The 19,303-nt window shown below is 42.9% G+C and overlaps 1 protein-coding gene across 1 annotated transcript in view; it reads left to right on the top strand.

The window, feature by feature from the left end:
* Window positions 1–19,303, top strand: part of Ryr2 (ryanodine receptor 2) — a 427,229-nt gene that overhangs the window by 292,634 nt on the left and 115,292 nt on the right. The window contains exons 45-53 of the mRNA XM_069990607.1: window positions 1,395–1,530; window positions 2,207–2,393; window positions 3,537–3,642; window positions 5,223–5,343; window positions 9,586–9,755; window positions 10,866–11,086; window positions 12,816–12,906; window positions 15,693–15,833; window positions 17,584–17,747. Of these exons, the coding sequence (XP_069846708.1) occupies window positions 1,395–1,530; window positions 2,207–2,393; window positions 3,537–3,642; window positions 5,223–5,343; window positions 9,586–9,755; window positions 10,866–11,086; window positions 12,816–12,906; window positions 15,693–15,833; window positions 17,584–17,747 (1,337 nt within the window). The remainder of the gene's footprint in view (window positions 1–1,394; window positions 1,531–2,206; window positions 2,394–3,536; window positions 3,643–5,222; window positions 5,344–9,585; window positions 9,756–10,865; window positions 11,087–12,815; window positions 12,907–15,692; window positions 15,834–17,583; window positions 17,748–19,303) is intronic.

The following is a 19,303-nucleotide window of genomic DNA, read 5'->3' as shown; positions in this document are numbered from 1 at the left end:
CTCTGATTACAAGCATTTTCTTTTGCAAAACAAAGTATCTTTAAGTAGTGGTACAAAGGGGTTTCACTTCAACATGTCAGTTTGTGAGCACAACGCATCTCGATCCACGTCATCTCTTCCATCCCTTTCTCCCAATCTGTCCTAATCCCTCAGGTTTCCTTCCTTCCATCACATATGTCTTTTGAAGCCTAGGTACACTGGTTCTTCACAGATTTTTTAAATAACTGGATTGTGTGTAGTTGGAATCAATTCATTGGATTCGTGGTCTTAGATGTTTTTGTCTTTGTGACATTTGTCAATTTTGCTTTAACTGTACCATTTCTACTTTTTTTTTTTTTTTTGGTCCGGTTGTGGGGCCTGAACTCTGGGCCTGGACGCTGTCCCTCAGCTCTTCAGCTCAAGGCTAGCACTCTACCACTTGAGCTGCAGCGCCACTTCCGGCTTTTTTTCCTGGCTTTTTTCTTTTTGCTTATGTGGTGCTGAGGAATCGAACCCAGGGCCTCAGGCATGCAAGGCATGCGCTCTACCACTGAGCCACCTTCCCAGCCCCCAACTTCTTTAAGAGTTGTTTTACTGTCCCATATATATGTATATGTATATATATGATTTTTGCTTTAATGTTCCATATATATATATATATATTTAATTTTGTGCTGGTATTGGGGCTTAGGTGGTTTTCCTTAATTTCTTTACTTAAGGCTGGTGCTCTACTACTTATTCACTAGCTCCACTTCTAGCTTTTTGTGGTTAATTGAAGGTAACTATCTCACAAGCTTTTCCTGTCTGGGCTGACTTTGGACTGTGATCCTCAGACCTCAGCCTTCTGCACACCTAGGAACCCAGCTCATCTCTTCAATGGCAAGGTGTTAGTGATCTGTGAAGCCATTGCCCTCTGTGCATAAGGAGCCTCTTGTTTGTGAGCTGACATTACAGAGGGTTTGCTTTGTAATGTAGCTGTAGCAGCATCCCAAGTCATCACCATTCCTTCCTTTGGTCCCCTAGGGTCTTTTTTGTTGTTGTTGTTGTTGTTTTTGTTTTTTTGTTTTCCCAGAGCTCAGGACTGAACTCAGGGCCTTGCACTCTCCAGGCAGGCACTCTTCTGCTGAGCTAAACCCCCAGCACCTGTTTTTGACTTTGCTGATAGAGCCATTCTCTTAAAAGGATCACATCTGAAGGAAGATTTTCTGTCACTCCAAGTAAATGCATTCCAATAGTTCCCATGCCCTCTCATCTCTCATCTGGCTTTGAGTTTGTGCCCTCCCACTCTTCTCTCTTTGCCCCTGTCACATGGGTCTCCTGTAACTAATGTACCAGGCATGCCCCATCCAAGTGCTGTTTCTGTCCTCCCCTGCAGTATCTGAAGGGCACCTCTTGGCCTACTCTTCTGTGTGTAGGTCGTGCGTTACCTGGCTGGCTGTGGGCTGCAGAGCTGCCAGATGCTGGTGTCAAAGGGTTACCCGGACATTGGCTGGAATCCTGTAGAGGGAGAGCGATACCTTGATTTCCTCCGATTTGCTGTCTTCTGCAATGGTAGGACTTGCTCGTGTGAAGCTTTTGCCTGTTCATTGATAAAGACTGCACGCAAATAAGGTCCAGTCAGTGTTCCTCGTCAAGGGACCAAATACCAGTTAAAGAACTGTATATTTTGTAATCAGGCTTTGTTTATAGCCCTAGTTTATTATAAATATTTACATGGGTAGTATTTTCATTATTTACCTTAAAATCCCCAGGTATTTTTTGTAACTGGATTATTGTGATTCAGATTATGATGTCTTTTCCCATCCTAAATTAATGGGAATTAATAATGTTTTTCTTCACTTTGAAGATATGAAACGAAAGAAATATAATAGGCTAGTATAAAACTAGTAAAATTTCTGTTGAAGTTTTGTTTTACAAATAGGTTCTTTTTTTTTTGTCAGTGTGGGGCTTGAACTTTAGGCCTTGGCACTGTCCCTCAGCTCTTCAGCTCAAGGCTAGTGCTCTACTAGCACCACTTCTGCCTTTTTCTGCTTATGTGGTGCTGAGAAATCGAACCCAGGGCCTCATGCAGGCGAGGCAAGCACTTTACCTCGGAGCCACCTTCCCAACCCTCAAGAATAGGTTCTTGAGTTTTACTTGTTTCACCAAATGAGATTATTATTACAGCCTTCATGTGCTCAGAAACCTGGCATGATCATATTTGCATATGTTCCTCTTTTGACTGCAGGGGAGAGTGTGGAAGAAAACGCAAATGTCGTGGTGAGATTGCTCATCAGGAGGCCCGAGTGCTTTGGGCCTGCGTTGAGAGGGGAAGGTGGGAACGGACTCCTTGCTGCCATGGAAGAAGCCATAAAAATAGCTGAGGACCCTTCCCGCGATGGCCCCTCGCCTACAAGTGGCTCCAGCCGGACACTGTAGGTCCAGTGTTCCTGCCCTCACTTGTCCCTCATGCAGGGTGGCTGACGTTCATAAAGTAGATCTGAAATTGTCTTCGCTGCAATATGGCGTCTGACCTGAAGGTCTCAATCCTTGGCCAGAGCGTTGTGTCTTAGATGTGGAAGGATGGGTAGTTGAATGAACAGACAGCAAGCTGGAGGGTGTGGTGTGGATTTATAGAGAGAATTCTAGGTTAAAGGAGGAGGTGCATCTTGTGGATGCTCCTAGGGGGAGTTAGGCAAAGCAGGGTGAGCCTTTGGACTTGGGCCCAATGGGAAGGTAGTTCTTAAAATGTTGATACGTATGTGTGTGTATATATATACATATATACACACACATATATATATATACACATACACATAAATATACTAATATACTGTACATAAATGTACATATAGTATGTGTATATATACATATACTAAATATATTCATATATGTGTGTATATATACACATATAATATATGTAGATAGAAAGACAGATAGATGATCTTAAGAGGACAGGGAATGTACCAGATGGGTTCAGTAGTGAAATCCAGAGCAGCAGCTTTCCCCTTGAGAAGTAGAGCTCTGGATTACGGTGCTGGGCACTCTGGGACAGCAGCCACTCTCCCCCATTCTCCACAGTCGAGTTGTTAAAAGTGTCACAGCATGGGTCCAAGTGAACCCAGGTGTGCAGGGTACCTGTGCCGCCACGGCTTTTCTCTGCAGAGGTGAATGCGCTCCTCATGGCCCGTGCACCTGCCCGGCACGGCACTGCTAGTACCACTGGTAAAGACTGAAATCAATCGCCATTGTGGGGGAGAGAATTTTGGAGCAAACACAGTAGCCTATACAGAATCCCGCAGGCCTTTATGCTCCCATTTAGAGACTGGACATGCATCCATATTTCCACTGAGGTTGCCCCAGAGTGAGAATCACAGCTTCTATTTGTTATCAGATGGCCAGAGAAGAATCAGGGTGCCCTTCGCTTCTCTTAGTTGAAAACACGCAGAGAGCTCAGAGTAACCAGCTGAGGCCACACCAGCTGGTGCCTGGTCTTCTGAGAGTTGCTTAATGAGCATGAAATGTCAGCTGACCCATTTGCTTTCTGTTTCTTTTGGAAAAAAAATCCACAAAAAAAGAGACACAGAAGAGGAGGAAGATGACACCATCCACATGGGGAACGCAATCATGACCTTCTATGCGGCCCTGATTGACCTCTTAGGTCGCTGCGCCCCTGAGATGCACGTGAGTGCCCTGAGGCCTGCAGAGCAGGCCTGTCTGTCTCTGATAAGACAGAGCCACATTCATGCTCCATTAAAAATAAGAGCTTCTGCCTCTGTGGAACACGAGTTTGTTCAGTTGGTGATGTCTGGTTGGTCGTTAAAGTTAGTGATGAGATTTCAGCATGAGTCATTAAGAGAATACTTTGTTACCCTCTGCTTTGTTCTATTCCCAGTGATCCTATTTAATTCCAATGCATGTGTTTAAGAAATACTAGCCAGCTGGTACACAACAATTTTCATGACCTGTGATGGAGAAAGGAGTTTGAAGCACGTTGACCAGTGGTGGGGTTGAAGGGTTAAGAATTGCAAATGAACTTTCAAACAGGGATAAGCAAAAACCCAGACCAATTTATTTCCGCACACATACTCCTTTCTCTACCGCTGGGATCTGAGTTTATTTTGGTTGGGTTTGGTAGGGTTTTAGTTTTTGCCTCTCTTTTACACTCAGAGATTAAAATTTATCTTTCTTACCCAAGGGTTAAATTTGACTTACTGTATTCTTCTGCTATGTGCAGAGAGAAATCACAAGATAGATGTTAACATGTCTAAAAACTTAACATTTGTGTGTGTGTGTGAAAACATATTTCTTGGTGTTGCAGGAACTGATTTCTAGTAAACAGAACAAGAGTATGGGAGATTTGTGCCCTGGAGGGGATCAGAGAGAAAATATATGCTTCCCTCCAATCTTGGTGAAGAGATCAGGGAAACTAAGGAAGGAATGGTAGAAAGCTTTTTGTTCTGTTAGCACATCTAGATTAAGGTTGGGGAAACACTAGGGTGCTTATGAAGACCTGAGAGCCTGGTATTTCTGGAATCAGTCCATGTTTGCCCCTGTGAGTGGAGGCCCTCTAGGGGCCAGAAATCATACTGGAGTTTCTTTCTCAATGGTGCAAGAACAGATATCTGAACTGGCTCTGGGAGACTAGTAGAATTTGGGGCTCCCTGCTGTCTTCCCTTGAACCTTGGCCCAGTCTCATTATAAGAAGAGCTCCATCAGTCAGTCAGTGGCAGGCTAAAGGAACCGTGGAGATTCACGTTTACCCTTTCCCTCCATTGTCCGCCCAGCTTCAGTGGCAGTAGGTAGAACTTGAAGAAACATGCACTGCTTATCACCAGGCAAGAAGCAGGCTAAATCATAAACTCTAGTGCACTTTTAGTTACTGAAGAGAATAGCTGTCCTTTCGTGAACTTGCTCTTGTTTTCAGTATTTGGAGGGGAGGGTATAAACATTCACAGGCTTACCATACCCTCAGTTAAAAGATCCCAAAGACCATTAAAAACAAAACAAAACAATGGCTCTTAGAGGTGAATCAGCTGACCTAGACCATAGCCTATCATTTGTTGTATGTTGAAATCTATGGGCAAGTGATTGTCTTATTTCCACATCTGAGACAAGAGTCTGAGAAAGTGGTCCAATTTGTATTTATACCATGCAGGAAGTTGTTTTGGACATGAAATCCCCCCAATTCAGGTTTTTCTAGGCAAGTTTCTAATCCTGATTCCACAAACGTATTCTAATCATCACCCTTTCTTCCCGTGTAGTTGATTCATGCTGGAAAGGGAGAGGCCATCAGAATCAGGTCTATTTTGAGATCTCTCATTCCACTGGGAGACCTGGTGGGTGTGATTAGCATCGCTTTTCAGATGCCAACCATCGCCAAAGGTAAGGCCGGCTCTCTCGCCCGTGTTTTCAGTAAGATTCAGGATACTTCGAAATCTCTTCTCCTGACCCTCACAGCTTGGCCCCACCATTTAGCTTCCTTTAAATAATTGGAAAAAAATCAGGAAGTGTTTTATTGCAGCATTACCTGCTTTCTGTCTCATTGTCTTCAAACAACTGTCTTTTCGATGTCTTTTCATTCCTTTACCTAAGTGTAAACAGCCTCTGTCTCTCTCATCTCCTGTCTCTGTTTCAGTCCTGGGATTCCCCCTTGTTGGTCTTTCTAGAACTTACTCCAGTACTTCAAACTGTGTCAGAGTTTTAAGTTTTTCTTGTTTTTATTTTTTTCCTTAGTTTTGTTTGCTTGTTTTTTTTCATAGTTTTTTTTTAACTTTTTTTTTTTTTTGGATCCGGTCGTGGGGCTTGAGCTCTGAGCCTGGGCGCTGTCCCTCAGCTCTTCAGCTCATGGCTAGCGCTCTACCACTTGAGCCACAGTGCCACTTCCGGCCTTTTTCTTTTTGCTTATGTGGTGCTGAGGAATCGAACCCAGGGCCTCATGCATGCAAGGCAAGCGCTCTACCACTGAGCCACCTTCCCAGCCCCTCCCCTTTTTTAAAAAACATTTTTCTTTTAAAAGAAAGAGTCATTAACTATTGACTTTGGGAATTAGAAATTCTCTGTGCACTTAAAGAAAAGCACTTCTCAAGATGAAGAACATGTTTAAAAGGTTAAGTGATTCATTAGTGACAACTAAAAGATGAATAGGTCCACAAAATAGGCTTTTGCTTCTTTTTAGTCTCTGTGTTGCTTAGTTTTCAGTGCTTCATTGGGTATTTATGTATAAACCAAATATTACCTAGGGTTCTCATTTTAGAACAGAACTGTATTATGTAGAAAGCACATGCTCTTTATACTTTTTATACTTCATTTGCACAGAAAATGTGAGCTGTGAATAGCTCAAGACTGAACAATCACCATGCACCCACAGGTAGCCCTCCTGCTTGTAGCCACATATTGTGGAGGAAGTGAGCCTCCTGTGTGCTCACCTTATCACCAAACCTACAAGGGGACAAAAACTGGCATCGTAATTCATCCATAAATGAAGTTAATGTATGATTATTTTAGGGAGCACTGGAACTTGAGAACTGTTCCATGACTTGGTCTGACCTACCTGGGTCATGCTCGCCTGACTCCTTTGCACTTTCCTTCTAACTCACGTTCACTCCCGAATGGAAAAGAGCTTTTGTTCCTCTACTTGAGCACCCCAAAACGGACACTGTGAGGACAAACTTAAGAACAGTACCAGGAAGCTGGGTATGGATGACTCACACTTGTAATCCTAGCTACTTAGGAGGCTGAGATCTGAAGATTGTGATTCAAAGCAAGCTTGGGAAGAAAAGTCAGTTAGCCAGTGAAAAAGCCAGAAGTGGAGTTGTGGATCTAATGGTAGCATGCCAGCCTTGAGCAGAAAGCTAGGGAAGAGTGCCCTGGCCCTAAGTTCAAGTCTTAGTACTAGGACTTATGTATGTATATATATACACACACACACACACACACACACACACATATATATATATATATATATATATATATATATACATACACACATATATACAAATATACATATATATACTATATATGCTATATATAACAGTATTATATTATATAGTACATATGTATATATTATATACATATATTATATATGATATATGTACATATATGTGAATTTTCAGCTCACTTTCTTTCCTTTCTTCTGCTTAGTTGTGGTCTGATGATGTGCGGTGCTCCATACACATACAACATGTGATTTGCACCTAGACTTGAAGGGTTGTCTCATTTTCAAGCCACCCTAATCACAGTACAGGTTAATTTTTAAAATGAGCAATCATGGGTCAGTGGCTACAACATTTCTTTTATTGCTTTCTTATGTGGTACATACAGGCAGAGACCTGTGTTTCGTTTTACTGTGGCTCACTAGACATTATGTGGCACATACAGGGAGAAACCTATGTTTCAGTTTACTGTGGCTCTCTAGACATTCACCTGTAACATTCAAGCAGCAACGGATGCCCTTGATTTCTACATTCAGCCAGTTGGCCCTGGAAGCATTGCTAGGTGACCGTGCTGTTAGCTCTTGCACACTCTACATTGAGTATAGGAAGACCGCCTCTTTCTCCTCTTGGTCGTGTGGAAAGTCTTCCCCAAATATTTTATTATATTTCTGCAAGAATTAGGGTCCTGGAATACTAATGAAAGGGCAGGGTTAGCAGATGTGAGCAGTAAGCTCATTGCAGCCCGGCAACAGCTTGGCTCACTGCTCAGGGCTGTCAGTTGGGGCGAATGAAGAGTCTGCATGCTCCCAGTAGCCGTGGGGTCAGCACACTGGCCTTGCTTGGTACAGCACAGAGGCTCCTTGAGTCTGGAAGGAGGCGGTCCTCAGTGCCATGGTCTCCAGTGTACACAGGAGGGGGTCCAAATCAAACAGCCACCATTCCAAACCGGCGGGGATTCAGCCCCAGGAAGACATCTATGAGCACTGGAAGTAATGCTCCCATCTGGGTCATTGATTGAGTGGCTCATCTTTCCTCTAGGTACAGGTGCATGCTCAAATAATAGGACCTTATAAATTTAAGTACCCTGTAATGCGATTTCTTTTAAGGGGAAGCCCAGTGGAATTTTGTATTGATTTTATTTGAAAATTAGGGCATGCAGTTGTCAACAAAAGGTTACATCAGCTACAGTTGGATTTTTTTTGACGTTTGACAAGGGTGTTTAGTGCATTTAATGGGTTCAGTTGGATTTTAATCCCAGTTTTAGTTGCTTTAAATCCAGCTTTGCCAATTGCTTAGTATACAGCCATGGGACAGTTGCTTAGCTTCTTTCAAGGTCAGTTCTCATCCTCAGCTACATGAGCACCACCTACTTGCATTGTACAAATGGCATGTGAGCATGTGTGTAACACAGTGTGAGCACATGTGTAACACAGTGTGAACATGTGTGTAACACAGTGTAATCATGGGTTACATAGTGTGATCATGTGTACAGCAGTGGGATCAGTGTATAAATGTGATCACATGTGTGAGAGCATGATCATGTATGTGAGTGTGCAGTGATGTGTTCAGCAGCACAGATCATGTGTGTGGCAGTGCACAGCCATATGTAACATTCATAGCGTAGCACCTTTAGTGGATACAAAGGAAAAAAAAGCTATTACTTTCTTCCCTTGAGATGGCCAAGTGTTAGCTTTCCCTCAGTCCTCCTTTCCTCAGATTGCCTCTGTACTTAAATACTTAAAAAATCCCCTATCATCATTTAGAGAAAGAATCTTACTATGTTTTCTTAGCACTGGTTTGGCATAATTACTGTATGGTTGAAATAGGAAACAAATAAGGCCTTTGGTATTTTTTTTTTATATGTGCTGCTACTGGGGCTTGAACTCAGAGCCTCTGGATATCATGGGTATCTTTTGACTTTGCTCTACCACTTATGCCACACCCCCACATCCAGATTTTTGCTATTTTTTTTTTTTTTTGAAATCAGAGTCTCACAGATTTTCCTGGCTAGGCTGGCTTTGAACTGAGATCCTCAGATCTCAGCCTCCTGAGTAGCTGAGATTACCGGCAGGAGCCACTGGCATCTGACAGTCCTCAGTATTTTAAACTGACACATCATCTCATCATTTCGCAGTGGCCCCCAAACTGGGAACCCATGGGAAGTTTATGAAGGATTCACTGATCTGTATAGTCATTAACAATTGAGTGGTGATGCAGAAAATGTTGTAACTCAGAGATGTTTAAAATGCTGTTACAATTACTTGCACATATTGAGTATGAATGCCATACTAGTCTTACCCGTGTTGATTTATAAGCTTGTAACTATTCTAAGTGATGGCAGTGTCAAGATGTCAACATTGCCATTAGAGAGGGGGCGTGAAGGAGCATTATTAATGTTTACTCCATGTGTTCTGAGGTGTATGCGAAGCTTCTATGTTTCCTTCTCAGAAGGATGCCTAAATGCTATGTCATGATCAAGCATGCAGTCAGGGAAGAGATGGCCAAAGGACATTTCGATGACCTTGGATTTAAATGGCACTGCCATATTCCCTCAGCAAACGTGCCCTCTTGCTTGAGGGCACTAGCAGAAGAAGCCATGTCTTTGAGGCAGCTGGGAGGAAGCCGTGTGTTATCAAGCCGCAGATGGCCTGGCCAGGCCATTGACACCAACATGTCACCTTCTCTCTTTTAGATGGGAATGTGGTGGAACCTGACATGTCCGCGGGGTTTTGCCCAGATCACAAGGCAGCCATGGTTTTGTTCCTTGACAGGGTCTATGGGATTGAGGTGCAAGACTTCCTCCTCCACCTCCTTGAGGTTGGCTTTCTGCCAGATCTCCGGGCCGCCGCCTCTCTAGACACGGTATGGTTTGGACAAGGAGTGGCCTCTGCCTCCCCCTTTGTCGTCCCGCACCTGTGGGCCTTCACTCACAAATATTTACTGCATCCTCAGCTTAAGTTGAAGCCAGGGGTGGGTAAACGGGAAACAGACCAGGATCCTCCGAAGAGTGAAAGAAATGAACACCTCAGGGGTGTGCTAGGAGTTTCCATGAGGTGGTCCTGATCTGGGGCTCACTGTGGCTCCTGTTAGTCTTTTTGGTGCTGAGTATTCAGTCAAAAAAGTCATGCTTCTCCATGGGATCAGTCTGAGTTTTAAGACAATTTAATTGATACTGTTGGCTCAGACAACTAATAATTATGGTATTGGTGTTGTCCTTGGCCTGCTAAAGTACAGCTTGTCCAGGATCTGTCCTGTGTACTGGGTGTCCTACGTTCTGGATGTGCCCTTACCATGTAAACATAGCCAAGGTTCCAAATGCTCTCGGAGCGGTAGTACTTATTTGTTTCATCAATTAAATGCCCCCTTTTGAGCCCAGGGGAAATCCAATCTTGAGTTGACCGTAGCCCTCTCATGATATCTATGACTAAGGAGTTAGGAAAATGAGCTGGATATTGTATTGTGTTACTTTCACAGGAAATGGCAAGCCCACACTAATATAACTGACTCGAAGCTTGCTTGACACCGATGAGCAGGAGCCAAAATAGGAGTGAAATGAAGACATCCAGTTCGGAAGGCATTTGTGAACCTGTGATGGGAGTGAGAGTCAGGTCTTCCTCTCTCCTCCAGTAACAGTGCAAATGCTCCCATTCTGGACACCGTGTGTGTCTTCCTGTTACGTGGATCCTACACGGATAATTGTTTATGATAGGATCTGGACCATTTGCGCTCTTTGACCAAGACAGCTATCAATTCATGTGTTTGACGCTACTTGCAAGCAATTGATAGTTGATTGATTTTAGTGGCAAAGGCCATTCGAAAGACACTTGAAAGACATATCTGAGGAGGGCATCTCTTGTTCCATGGTGTTGTCATTTGCTAGAGAGGGAAACGACCCGTCCATGTGTTGAGCCCTTGGCAAGCTGTCTCCCGCCAAACACAAACGAGTCTGTGCTGATTTTGATTCCTTTGCAGGCCGCTCTGAGTGCTACAGACATGGCCTTGGCTCTCAATAGGTACCTTTGCACAGCTGTCCTACCTTTGTTAACCAGATGTGCTCCTCTGTTCGCGGGCACAGAGCACCACGCCTCCCTCATCGACTCGCTTCTTCACACTGTGTATAGACTGTCCAAGGGCTGCTCCCTCACCAAAGCCCAGCGGGACTCCATAGAAGTGTGCCTGCTCTCCATTTGTGGGTGAGTAGGGCAGCTGGCTCTTGAGCAGCCTTCTTTAAGAAAGAAAATGTGACATTTTAGGAGTGTTGAGATGATTTTGGTAACCAGCCCCCCCCCCCAATGTTATTTCATTATGAGTAGTTCCACATGTTGAGATTCTCGCAGCTACTTGGAGCATGCTAACTCCTGTTGCTGTCAGAGGACATCTGAATATCCCTTCAAGGTTCCCCATGGGTATCTGATTGGTAAACATCGGTGCTGACCAGGTCTAGAATATTGTCTTGGGTGTTGGGGGAGGTAGGGACTGGTCAAGATTCCTTGGCCATAATGGGGATAGGATGCATCCTCTCTCCTTTTTTGCCTGTGTGAGATAGCTTCCACTCCTCTTCCAGAAGAAGAGAGGAAAATAGGTTCTTTCTAACCCTAGAAAGGCTACAGCATCCTTCCTATGAGAGCCCCCGCTGTGTGGTCCTGCTGAGGGCGGACCCTCCAGCTGGACAGGCCTCTTCCTATGGGAAGGCCTGGCCCGCCCTCCCTACCTCTGCTCAAATCTCAGTGGTGGGAGTGACAGTTTCCCAGGTCCCTCACCAGGGGGTGACCCTTTCTGATTGGACGGGAACCCCAGGAGGTGAACCCCACAGCCCATGGTCCACAGTGAAGGAAGGTTTCACTCATGATGGAGTGGATGGGAGAAACAGCCAGGTAGAGCTGCAGGAGAAGGTTCAGGAGAGTCTTTCTAAAGCCTCCATGACCTGAGATTGTGTGAAGCCCTGTCAGAGTTCTCAGTATCCAGTATCCAGTGAGGTGGAACTCCTGGTGTTTGCTGGCATGGCGGCGTTCATGCAGACTTAGCTTTCTTTCCCTCATGTGGAAGCAAAGCCAGTTTCCTGCCTTACTTCACACCCAGGTGGTGCCCTCAGTCTACCCCCGCAGCCCCCTGCCCCGCTGTGTGCTTCACACCGTGTTCTCTGGGATTCTGTTCATGGATGAGAGTCAGAGAATGTGCTGGCACACACCTAGGTGGTACCTGTCGGTCACTCGGTGTGGTTTCTCAGGGTTTCTCAGGTGTGGCTGAAATGGGGATGTCTGTGGTAGACTGCTCCCCCTAACACATGTGAGGTGCTGGGCTCCACCCATAGCAGTGGAAAGAACAATGAAACAAAGAAACAAAAGAGACAGACAAGGTGATGCTGAGGCTGATGCTGCTGAAACATGGCCACCGTTTCCCACGTTTCACATGCAGGTTTTGTAGATGAGCATATATGAACAGTACTAAGGGGCTTCACGGTACGGCTGCCAAACATGAATATTGAAGTAAAAGTGTCAGATCATAAATACTTAAGCCAATCCCATCCTCCCTTACCTATCTTCATCAGATATTACAGGCCGTCCATACTATACTGTGCCTGCTCTTGCTTACCTACAACTAACTAACAGGGGAGTAGCTTTGAGTGTATCAGCAATACCAGAATGTGTCAGGGAAGGTTTGTGCTTAGAAGTTAACTCCAGTTAGGACATCACTAGGGAAAGGGAAATTTGGGGTTTTAGTATAATCTTCTGGGTTCATTCTATGTTCACTGAAATGACTTTATGTCATTGTCTTAACTATTGCTGAATCTTTGACTAGAAACACGTAATGGGTATGGTGTGAAGAGAGGCAAAAGGGCAGGCTGGTGGCTTATGTAGTCTAACAGTTATCTGCTTATTTTAGACATATTTCATCTTTACAATTGTTTTTTCCCCCTAATAGCCAGTTGAGACCTTCTATGATGCAACACTTGCTCAGAAGACTCGTGTTTGACGTCCCATTATTAAATGAACACGCAAAGATGCCTCTGAAGGTATGGAGATGAACAGTTTGTAGCTTTCTGAACACTCTTTCCTCTTTGTTTCTTGTTCTTACACGGATATCTCTTAGACTTAGTGTGAATGCTGTTGGCTACTGGGAAGTTTCTTCCAATTATTGAAGTGACCGTGTAAGTTTGTAGAAATGATACCTGAAACAAACAAAGTCATCGATTGCTGTGAAAATAAAAGGACAAGCATGGACCACAAAGAAGTGATTAAACCAAGACATTCTTGGACTGAAAAATCCAGTCACAGACCTGGCCTAAAATATGATTAGTAGTCTTTACGAAACAATGTTGTAGATGTTGTTAGCCACTTGGCAGTTCTCAAGTAGCATGTCGTAGTGCTCAAAGATAACTTCTCGGTATATACAGTTGTAGCTTCCTAGATAGAAATATGACATTTTTTTCCCCATCTAGCTTTATTATCCAGTTCATTCATTACCAAGTCTCATTCTTTCCAACTGACTTCCAAATGTTTCCTGTTCGAGCTAGACTCAGGATGATATAGTCTGTGCATCCAGGTTATGGTAAACATGTGCTTTTTCAGATGACCACCGGAAGTGGCCTCTAGTAAGTGTCTCCTTCCACTCTCCACTCAGTGACAGCCCTGTAGAAGAAAAGGGAGGGGATATAGGCATACTCTTCTTTAAAAATTCTTAAACAAAGTATTTTTTGAGAATTGGCAAGATAACATTTCTTTAAGGATACTGATTTTGGTTTAATCAACCTAGATGAGTAAAAGCATTAAATACAGTAAATTGCAACCTTACAAAAATCTCATTTATGAATGGAGGGAGGTTTTGTCATGAAGATTTTTTTCTTAGAACAAATGAGTTAAAATTACTTGAAAAAATTGGAGTAACATGTTTTAAAACCCCTTTTCATGCGTTCTTATTGTTATCATGAAGGTGACATACAGAGATGTGACAGTAACATAAGTCATATAAAGAACACATTTCTTTTTTTTTTTTTTTTTGGTCCAGTCGTGGTGCCTGAACTCTGGGCCTGGGTGCTGTCCTTCAGCTCTTCAGCTCAAGGCTAGCACTCTACCACTTGAGCCACAGCACCACTTCCGGGTTTTTTCTTTTTGCTTATGTGGTGCTGAGGAATCGAACCCAGGGCCTCAGGCATGCAAGGCAAGCGCTCTACCACTGAGCCACCTTCCTAGCCCAAGAACACATTTCTTTTTGGACAATGTCACCCCTTCCTTTGCGCTCCCCTTGTTTTTCCTTCCCATCCGCATTCACAATTTGTATAGTTCATTTTCACCATAGTGTCCAGTGAGTACCACTGCTGCATTTGTTCATCCTTTGTCCCACAATTTCTGTACCCCCTTACCCTCCCCAAAGACAGGTAAATGAACAAACAAGACAAAGGGAAAAGAAAACAAAAAAAGCAACAGCAGCAACAACAAAACCCTCTTGTTTCCATTTCCTGGAGTTCATTTTGACAAATATTTTATATGATCAGCTGCATATAGGTATTGTGCCTCTCCTAAGAGTTTCCTCCTTTGAACTCACTGTGTGAATGCCTAGAGACCTGTATAATTTATCATGTTTCAGTGTATTTTTTGCCATCCATTTGTGTTTATTTGCAGACTTATAAGCACATTCTAGCTACCACAAATGAAGGAACCCATGCAAACCCTTTTATATCATAGGTATATCTGTGTTACTCTAAGCAAATTAAATCTCAATATTATATCATTTGTTATTCCTAAACTGTGTATATAATATATACCTATGTATTTATGCATGTATATTTATACATATATAATTGTATATATTTATATATAACACATATAGAAATATATATGATATATAAAATGTATATACATACAAATATATTAAAATACACATGTGTGTTTATGTTTAACAGTATATATACTGTAAATATATGTATATACAGTATGTATATACATAGTATGTATATACACAGTACATATAGAATACTTTTTTTCTTATTTTTGTGGCATTACCAGGTCTTGAACTCAGGGCCTCCGATTCTTGTTCGGCTCTCTTGCTCAGGGCTGGCACTCTACCACTTGGACCCCCATTGCCAGCCCACATATGCAGTGTTTTGTAACTAAAAGGGAAATGAACCAAGAAGAACTATTTCCATAGTTTCTTTAATCATGACAATCTTTGTAAATGTATTTTCCTCCTTGGGTGTAGAAAAAATTCAAACATAATTGAGCCTTATAGAATAAATTTGCCAAAAAGCTTTCAAATAATTGAAGATTTTTATTTTTGTTTTTCATGTAGTCGGAAAGTTAGGAAGGTAATTAATGGCATCTCTTGCCACCCCAGTAATGTATATTAATTTAAACAGTAAATTCAATTCAATTAACTTTGGGAGTTTACTCCTCAAAGTTAAGAGTAGTTAAGGATAGACAGAAAGAGAAAGAAAGAAAGCGAGAAGGGAGAAAGAGAGAGCAAAAGTAATCACAGATCTACAGTTCCTTTGCTTTCCTCTTGAGTCGCCCTGCCATCATTTCTTTTATGCTTGAATTCTGGAGAGAAAGCTGGTATACTTGAGAGTAGAGAACCTCTGTTCAAGGCAGAGTCATTAGTGAAGCTGAAATTTGGCACGTGTATGGTGAGCAGCGTTATATTTTAAGGGGACAGAGAGTATGTAAGCAGTCCTATTTTCCAGAAGTACTCCTGGACAATTCTCGTTGACCTGATTAGGTCGCCTTAACATGACTGATGAGGAAGGATGGGAGATGGCAGAGGTGCCTTAGCTCACTGTAATTTTGCGATTGCTCTCTGGCACAGCTGTTGACAAACCACTATGAGAGATGCTGGAAATACTACTGCCTGCCCGGTGGCTGGGGCAATTTCGGTACTACCTCAGAAGAAGAACTGCATTTATCACGAAAGCTGTTCTGGGGCATTTTTGATGCCTTGTCTCAAAAGGTAATGGAATGTTTTGTGGATTTATGTATTTTGATAAAAATGATAAAAAGCGGCAGGCTCTTGATAAGAACGTCCTTGGCGTGGAATAATCTCTGTAGCAATCAAGATTTCAGGTAGCTTCTGTTTTCCTTTTTCTCAGCTTCCTGAATACACTGTCGCGGGCTTGTGATCATAATGTTGTTTCTGAATTTGAGGTAGCAAAACATTTCAGGGAGTTACATCTATGGCTGTTGAGTGGTGAGTGCATCTGGATGCATTTGGGACTCAAACCGTCCCCAGTAACCTGTCAGATCTTACAAAGCCCGAAGAACTTGTATCAAATAGAAGGCTATAGCTGGCTGCCAGTGGCTCACACCTGTAATCCCAGCTACTCAGGAGGCTGAGATCTGAGGATCACGATTCAAAGCCAGCCCGGGCAGGAAAGTCTGTGAGGCTTATCTCCAATGAACCACCAGAAAACCAGAAGTGGCACCATGCATGGCTCAAGTGCTAGAACGCCTGCCTTGAGCTAAAGAGCACAGGGACAGCGCCCAGACCCAGAGTACAAGCCCCACAACTGACCAAAAAAACCAAAAAGCTGTCCAATCTTAGGGAATTGGAATGTTGCCATGGCCTGCTGACACCTGCTTTTGTGCCAGAGAGATTCAAGTACCTCTGTTCAGGGTGGCGTGGTGTAGTGTTGGCTTACAGCGGCCAGGTCTCTGGTGAATACTTCGTGTATTTTCAGATGACTGAGAAGGGAGTGAGACCAACACATTTGGTAAGCACACACTTGAGTTGAGCAAAATCAATTTGGGTTTTGGCAGGTACTGTTAGGACCTGTGGAGCGATGCACTCACAGGTTTGCTTGGGGAGAAAACTCTGTGCTTACATATAGTAGTTACAGCATGGTATTTTTTCTTACTTTGGTAAGCTTGAGAATCATTTAAAAATAACGTGGAGGCATTTTTCAGTACATTTACGACATTAACTTAAAAATAGAACATTTTAAGTGAGATGGTTTAAATATTCATACTGCTTTTTTAAAGACCTTCAAGGTCAACTAAATGTGTCATTGATATACAAATACCTCTTCCCAGGAAATTTCATACTGGCTATAGATCTGTAGCTAGCATACAAGGATACTAGAATAGCATTTCAGTGTAGGAATTTCACTTTCATAAGGTTATAATGCAACACAGTTAAATGTTTCTTACTCTCTGGGATGTTATACTCTGTATTTTTCCTGTGTAGTCATTACAATAATCTATAGTTATGTGGGAGATAATCAGCATTGACTGAAATGCCCATGTTGTAAAGGTATTTTTTGAGGGGAAAAATGGAGGTTGTGCTGGGATTTGAACTCAAGGCCTTAAGTTTGCTAAGCAAATGCTCTGTCACTTGAGCCCCAACTCCAGTCCATTTTAGTTTAGTCATGAAAGCCTGGAACTTTCCCTTGGGCTAGCCTCACACCCCAATCCTCCTGCTTCTGCCTCCGAAGCAGCTAGTATTACAGATTGTTTTATACAAACTTAGAATATCTTTAAGGTTAAATATAGGAGGATAGACTTTTGAGAAGTGAGGATTTTATCACCCTTAAGCTGCCCTCCAGTAAGCCCCATCTTTGCTGTGGGTTCAGTTTGCGGCAGAGAGGATAGTCCCCGGTCCATTCACCTTTTCTCCTGCAGCGTTGTACTGGCCGTGATGATGCCAGCCTTTGTTACAAGGTCATGTCATGACTTTGGTTTGACTTGTCTCTTTTTCTTCCCAGAAATATGAACAAGAACTTTTCAAACTGGCGCTGCCTTGCCTGAGTGCCGTTGCAGGGGCTTTGCCTCCCGACTACATGGAGTCAAACTATGTGAATCTGATGGAAAAACAGTCGTCCATGGATTCTGAAGGGAACTTTAACCCCCAACCTGTTGATACCTCAAAGTATGGACTCTTTCTATTGCAGCAGATTTTTATTGTAAATGATGTGTGAAGTCTGAAATTGAATAAGGTACTGATGTGAACTTTCTCTGATACCTGCCCCCTTTGAATTGGTATCCTTTTAATTAGGAATCCCTTTAATTTATCCAATGAGAGCAACTCTAAGATCAGGAGCAGATGAGGGTTGCTTTTGAGGATAGTTTTCACTTGATGATGATGCTCTATAACTATGTGGCAATAGCTCATCATATTGGGAACCAAGGAGGCAGCTGTTAGCCGTGTTTTGAGTTGGAAGTTTGCCTGTGGTGTGTTTGTCAGTATCCATAGGTGACCACTGTGTAGTGCTCTTTAACATAGGCAATCCCAGCGTGAACCGCGAGGCTGATTCTGGGTGACAGGGACTGGCTTCGTCCATCTCAGCCAGACCCAGTGTGTGTGGCGGACGCTTTGCCTCAGAAAGCTCATCATGAGACCGGAGAGACAAGACATGGATTTTTTTGTGGGGGAGGAAGCTTGCAGAATGTACTCTGACAACTGGAGACCAGACATCAGTTAACTTTATGAGACATCTCATGTCTGCTTAGTTGGGTGCCTTCTCCTACAGATAGGATGCATTGGCACTCCGTGTGTCTGAAGTGTCATGGCATTTCATGCTGTTACTGATTTCCCATGCTACGTGATCATGCCAATTCCTTGGTGACTTGGTAACTCCAGTTAGCAAGTGGTGGTTATTATCTACTGCTACTGGATTTACTTAGGTTCAACTTTGAGCCTCTAGGGTAGCCCCAAGCTGGTTTACCCTACTTTAACCTTCCGATCACATCAGGATTCAACCCACATACCCAGCCATTAATCTGATAATGCCTTAAAATGACACCTTTGATATTTGACAGAAGTCTTAGGAGAAAAAGTCAAAATTTCCCCCTCCCACACCCCCAGTATTTGGCTTATGTGATTGACCCTGTGTGTCTTCTAAAGTAAGTGACCAAAACATCACAGGTTTAAACTCCTACCAGGGTAAGTATGTGGTTTGCTCACATGCAGTATAAACCCATGGTTTTCTATTTCTATTTTATTGCCATCTTTAAGGAGTGGTACAAAGGATTTGCCATTTGACAATGCATCTTGATCGTTGTCAACCCTTTCAACATTCTCACCCATAGGATTTTCAGATGACAGAGGAACAGTGACATGGGGTTGGTGTTGACTATTTAAATCCAACTAATGATCAAGAATTGGGCATGTGTATGGATTTAACTAGGCATGGCTTGCCTCTTTGGGAAGTAGTTAACAGGTATAGTGATAGTGATCATTCCTATAAGAGTATATTGCTTCTTAAATATCCATGTGTCAGTGACCAACTAATAATTCTGCCGAAGAAAACCATAATAGGACACCAGGCTTCATTTAGAATTTGAATCTCAAAAGTTAATTGCTTTAGTGAGTTACCTTTACTAATGAATGGAATTCAGTGTCTATCTAATTTTCTATTCATGAGTAGGTTTGATATTCTCAAGTCTTACATTTGCTATCAGATGTGTCATCCCTCAAATGTGCTG

The sequence above is a fragment of the Dipodomys merriami genome, unplaced genomic scaffold (genome assembly GCF_024711535.1).
Source record: "Dipodomys merriami isolate MVZ:Mamm:240054 unplaced genomic scaffold, mDipMer1.0.p SCAF_4, whole genome shotgun sequence".
NCBI classification, from domain to species: domain Eukaryota; kingdom Metazoa; phylum Chordata; class Mammalia; order Rodentia; family Heteromyidae; genus Dipodomys; species Dipodomys merriami.
The sequence above is the reverse complement of the archived record's forward strand: the minus strand, read 5'-3'. Positions and strand labels throughout refer to the sequence as shown.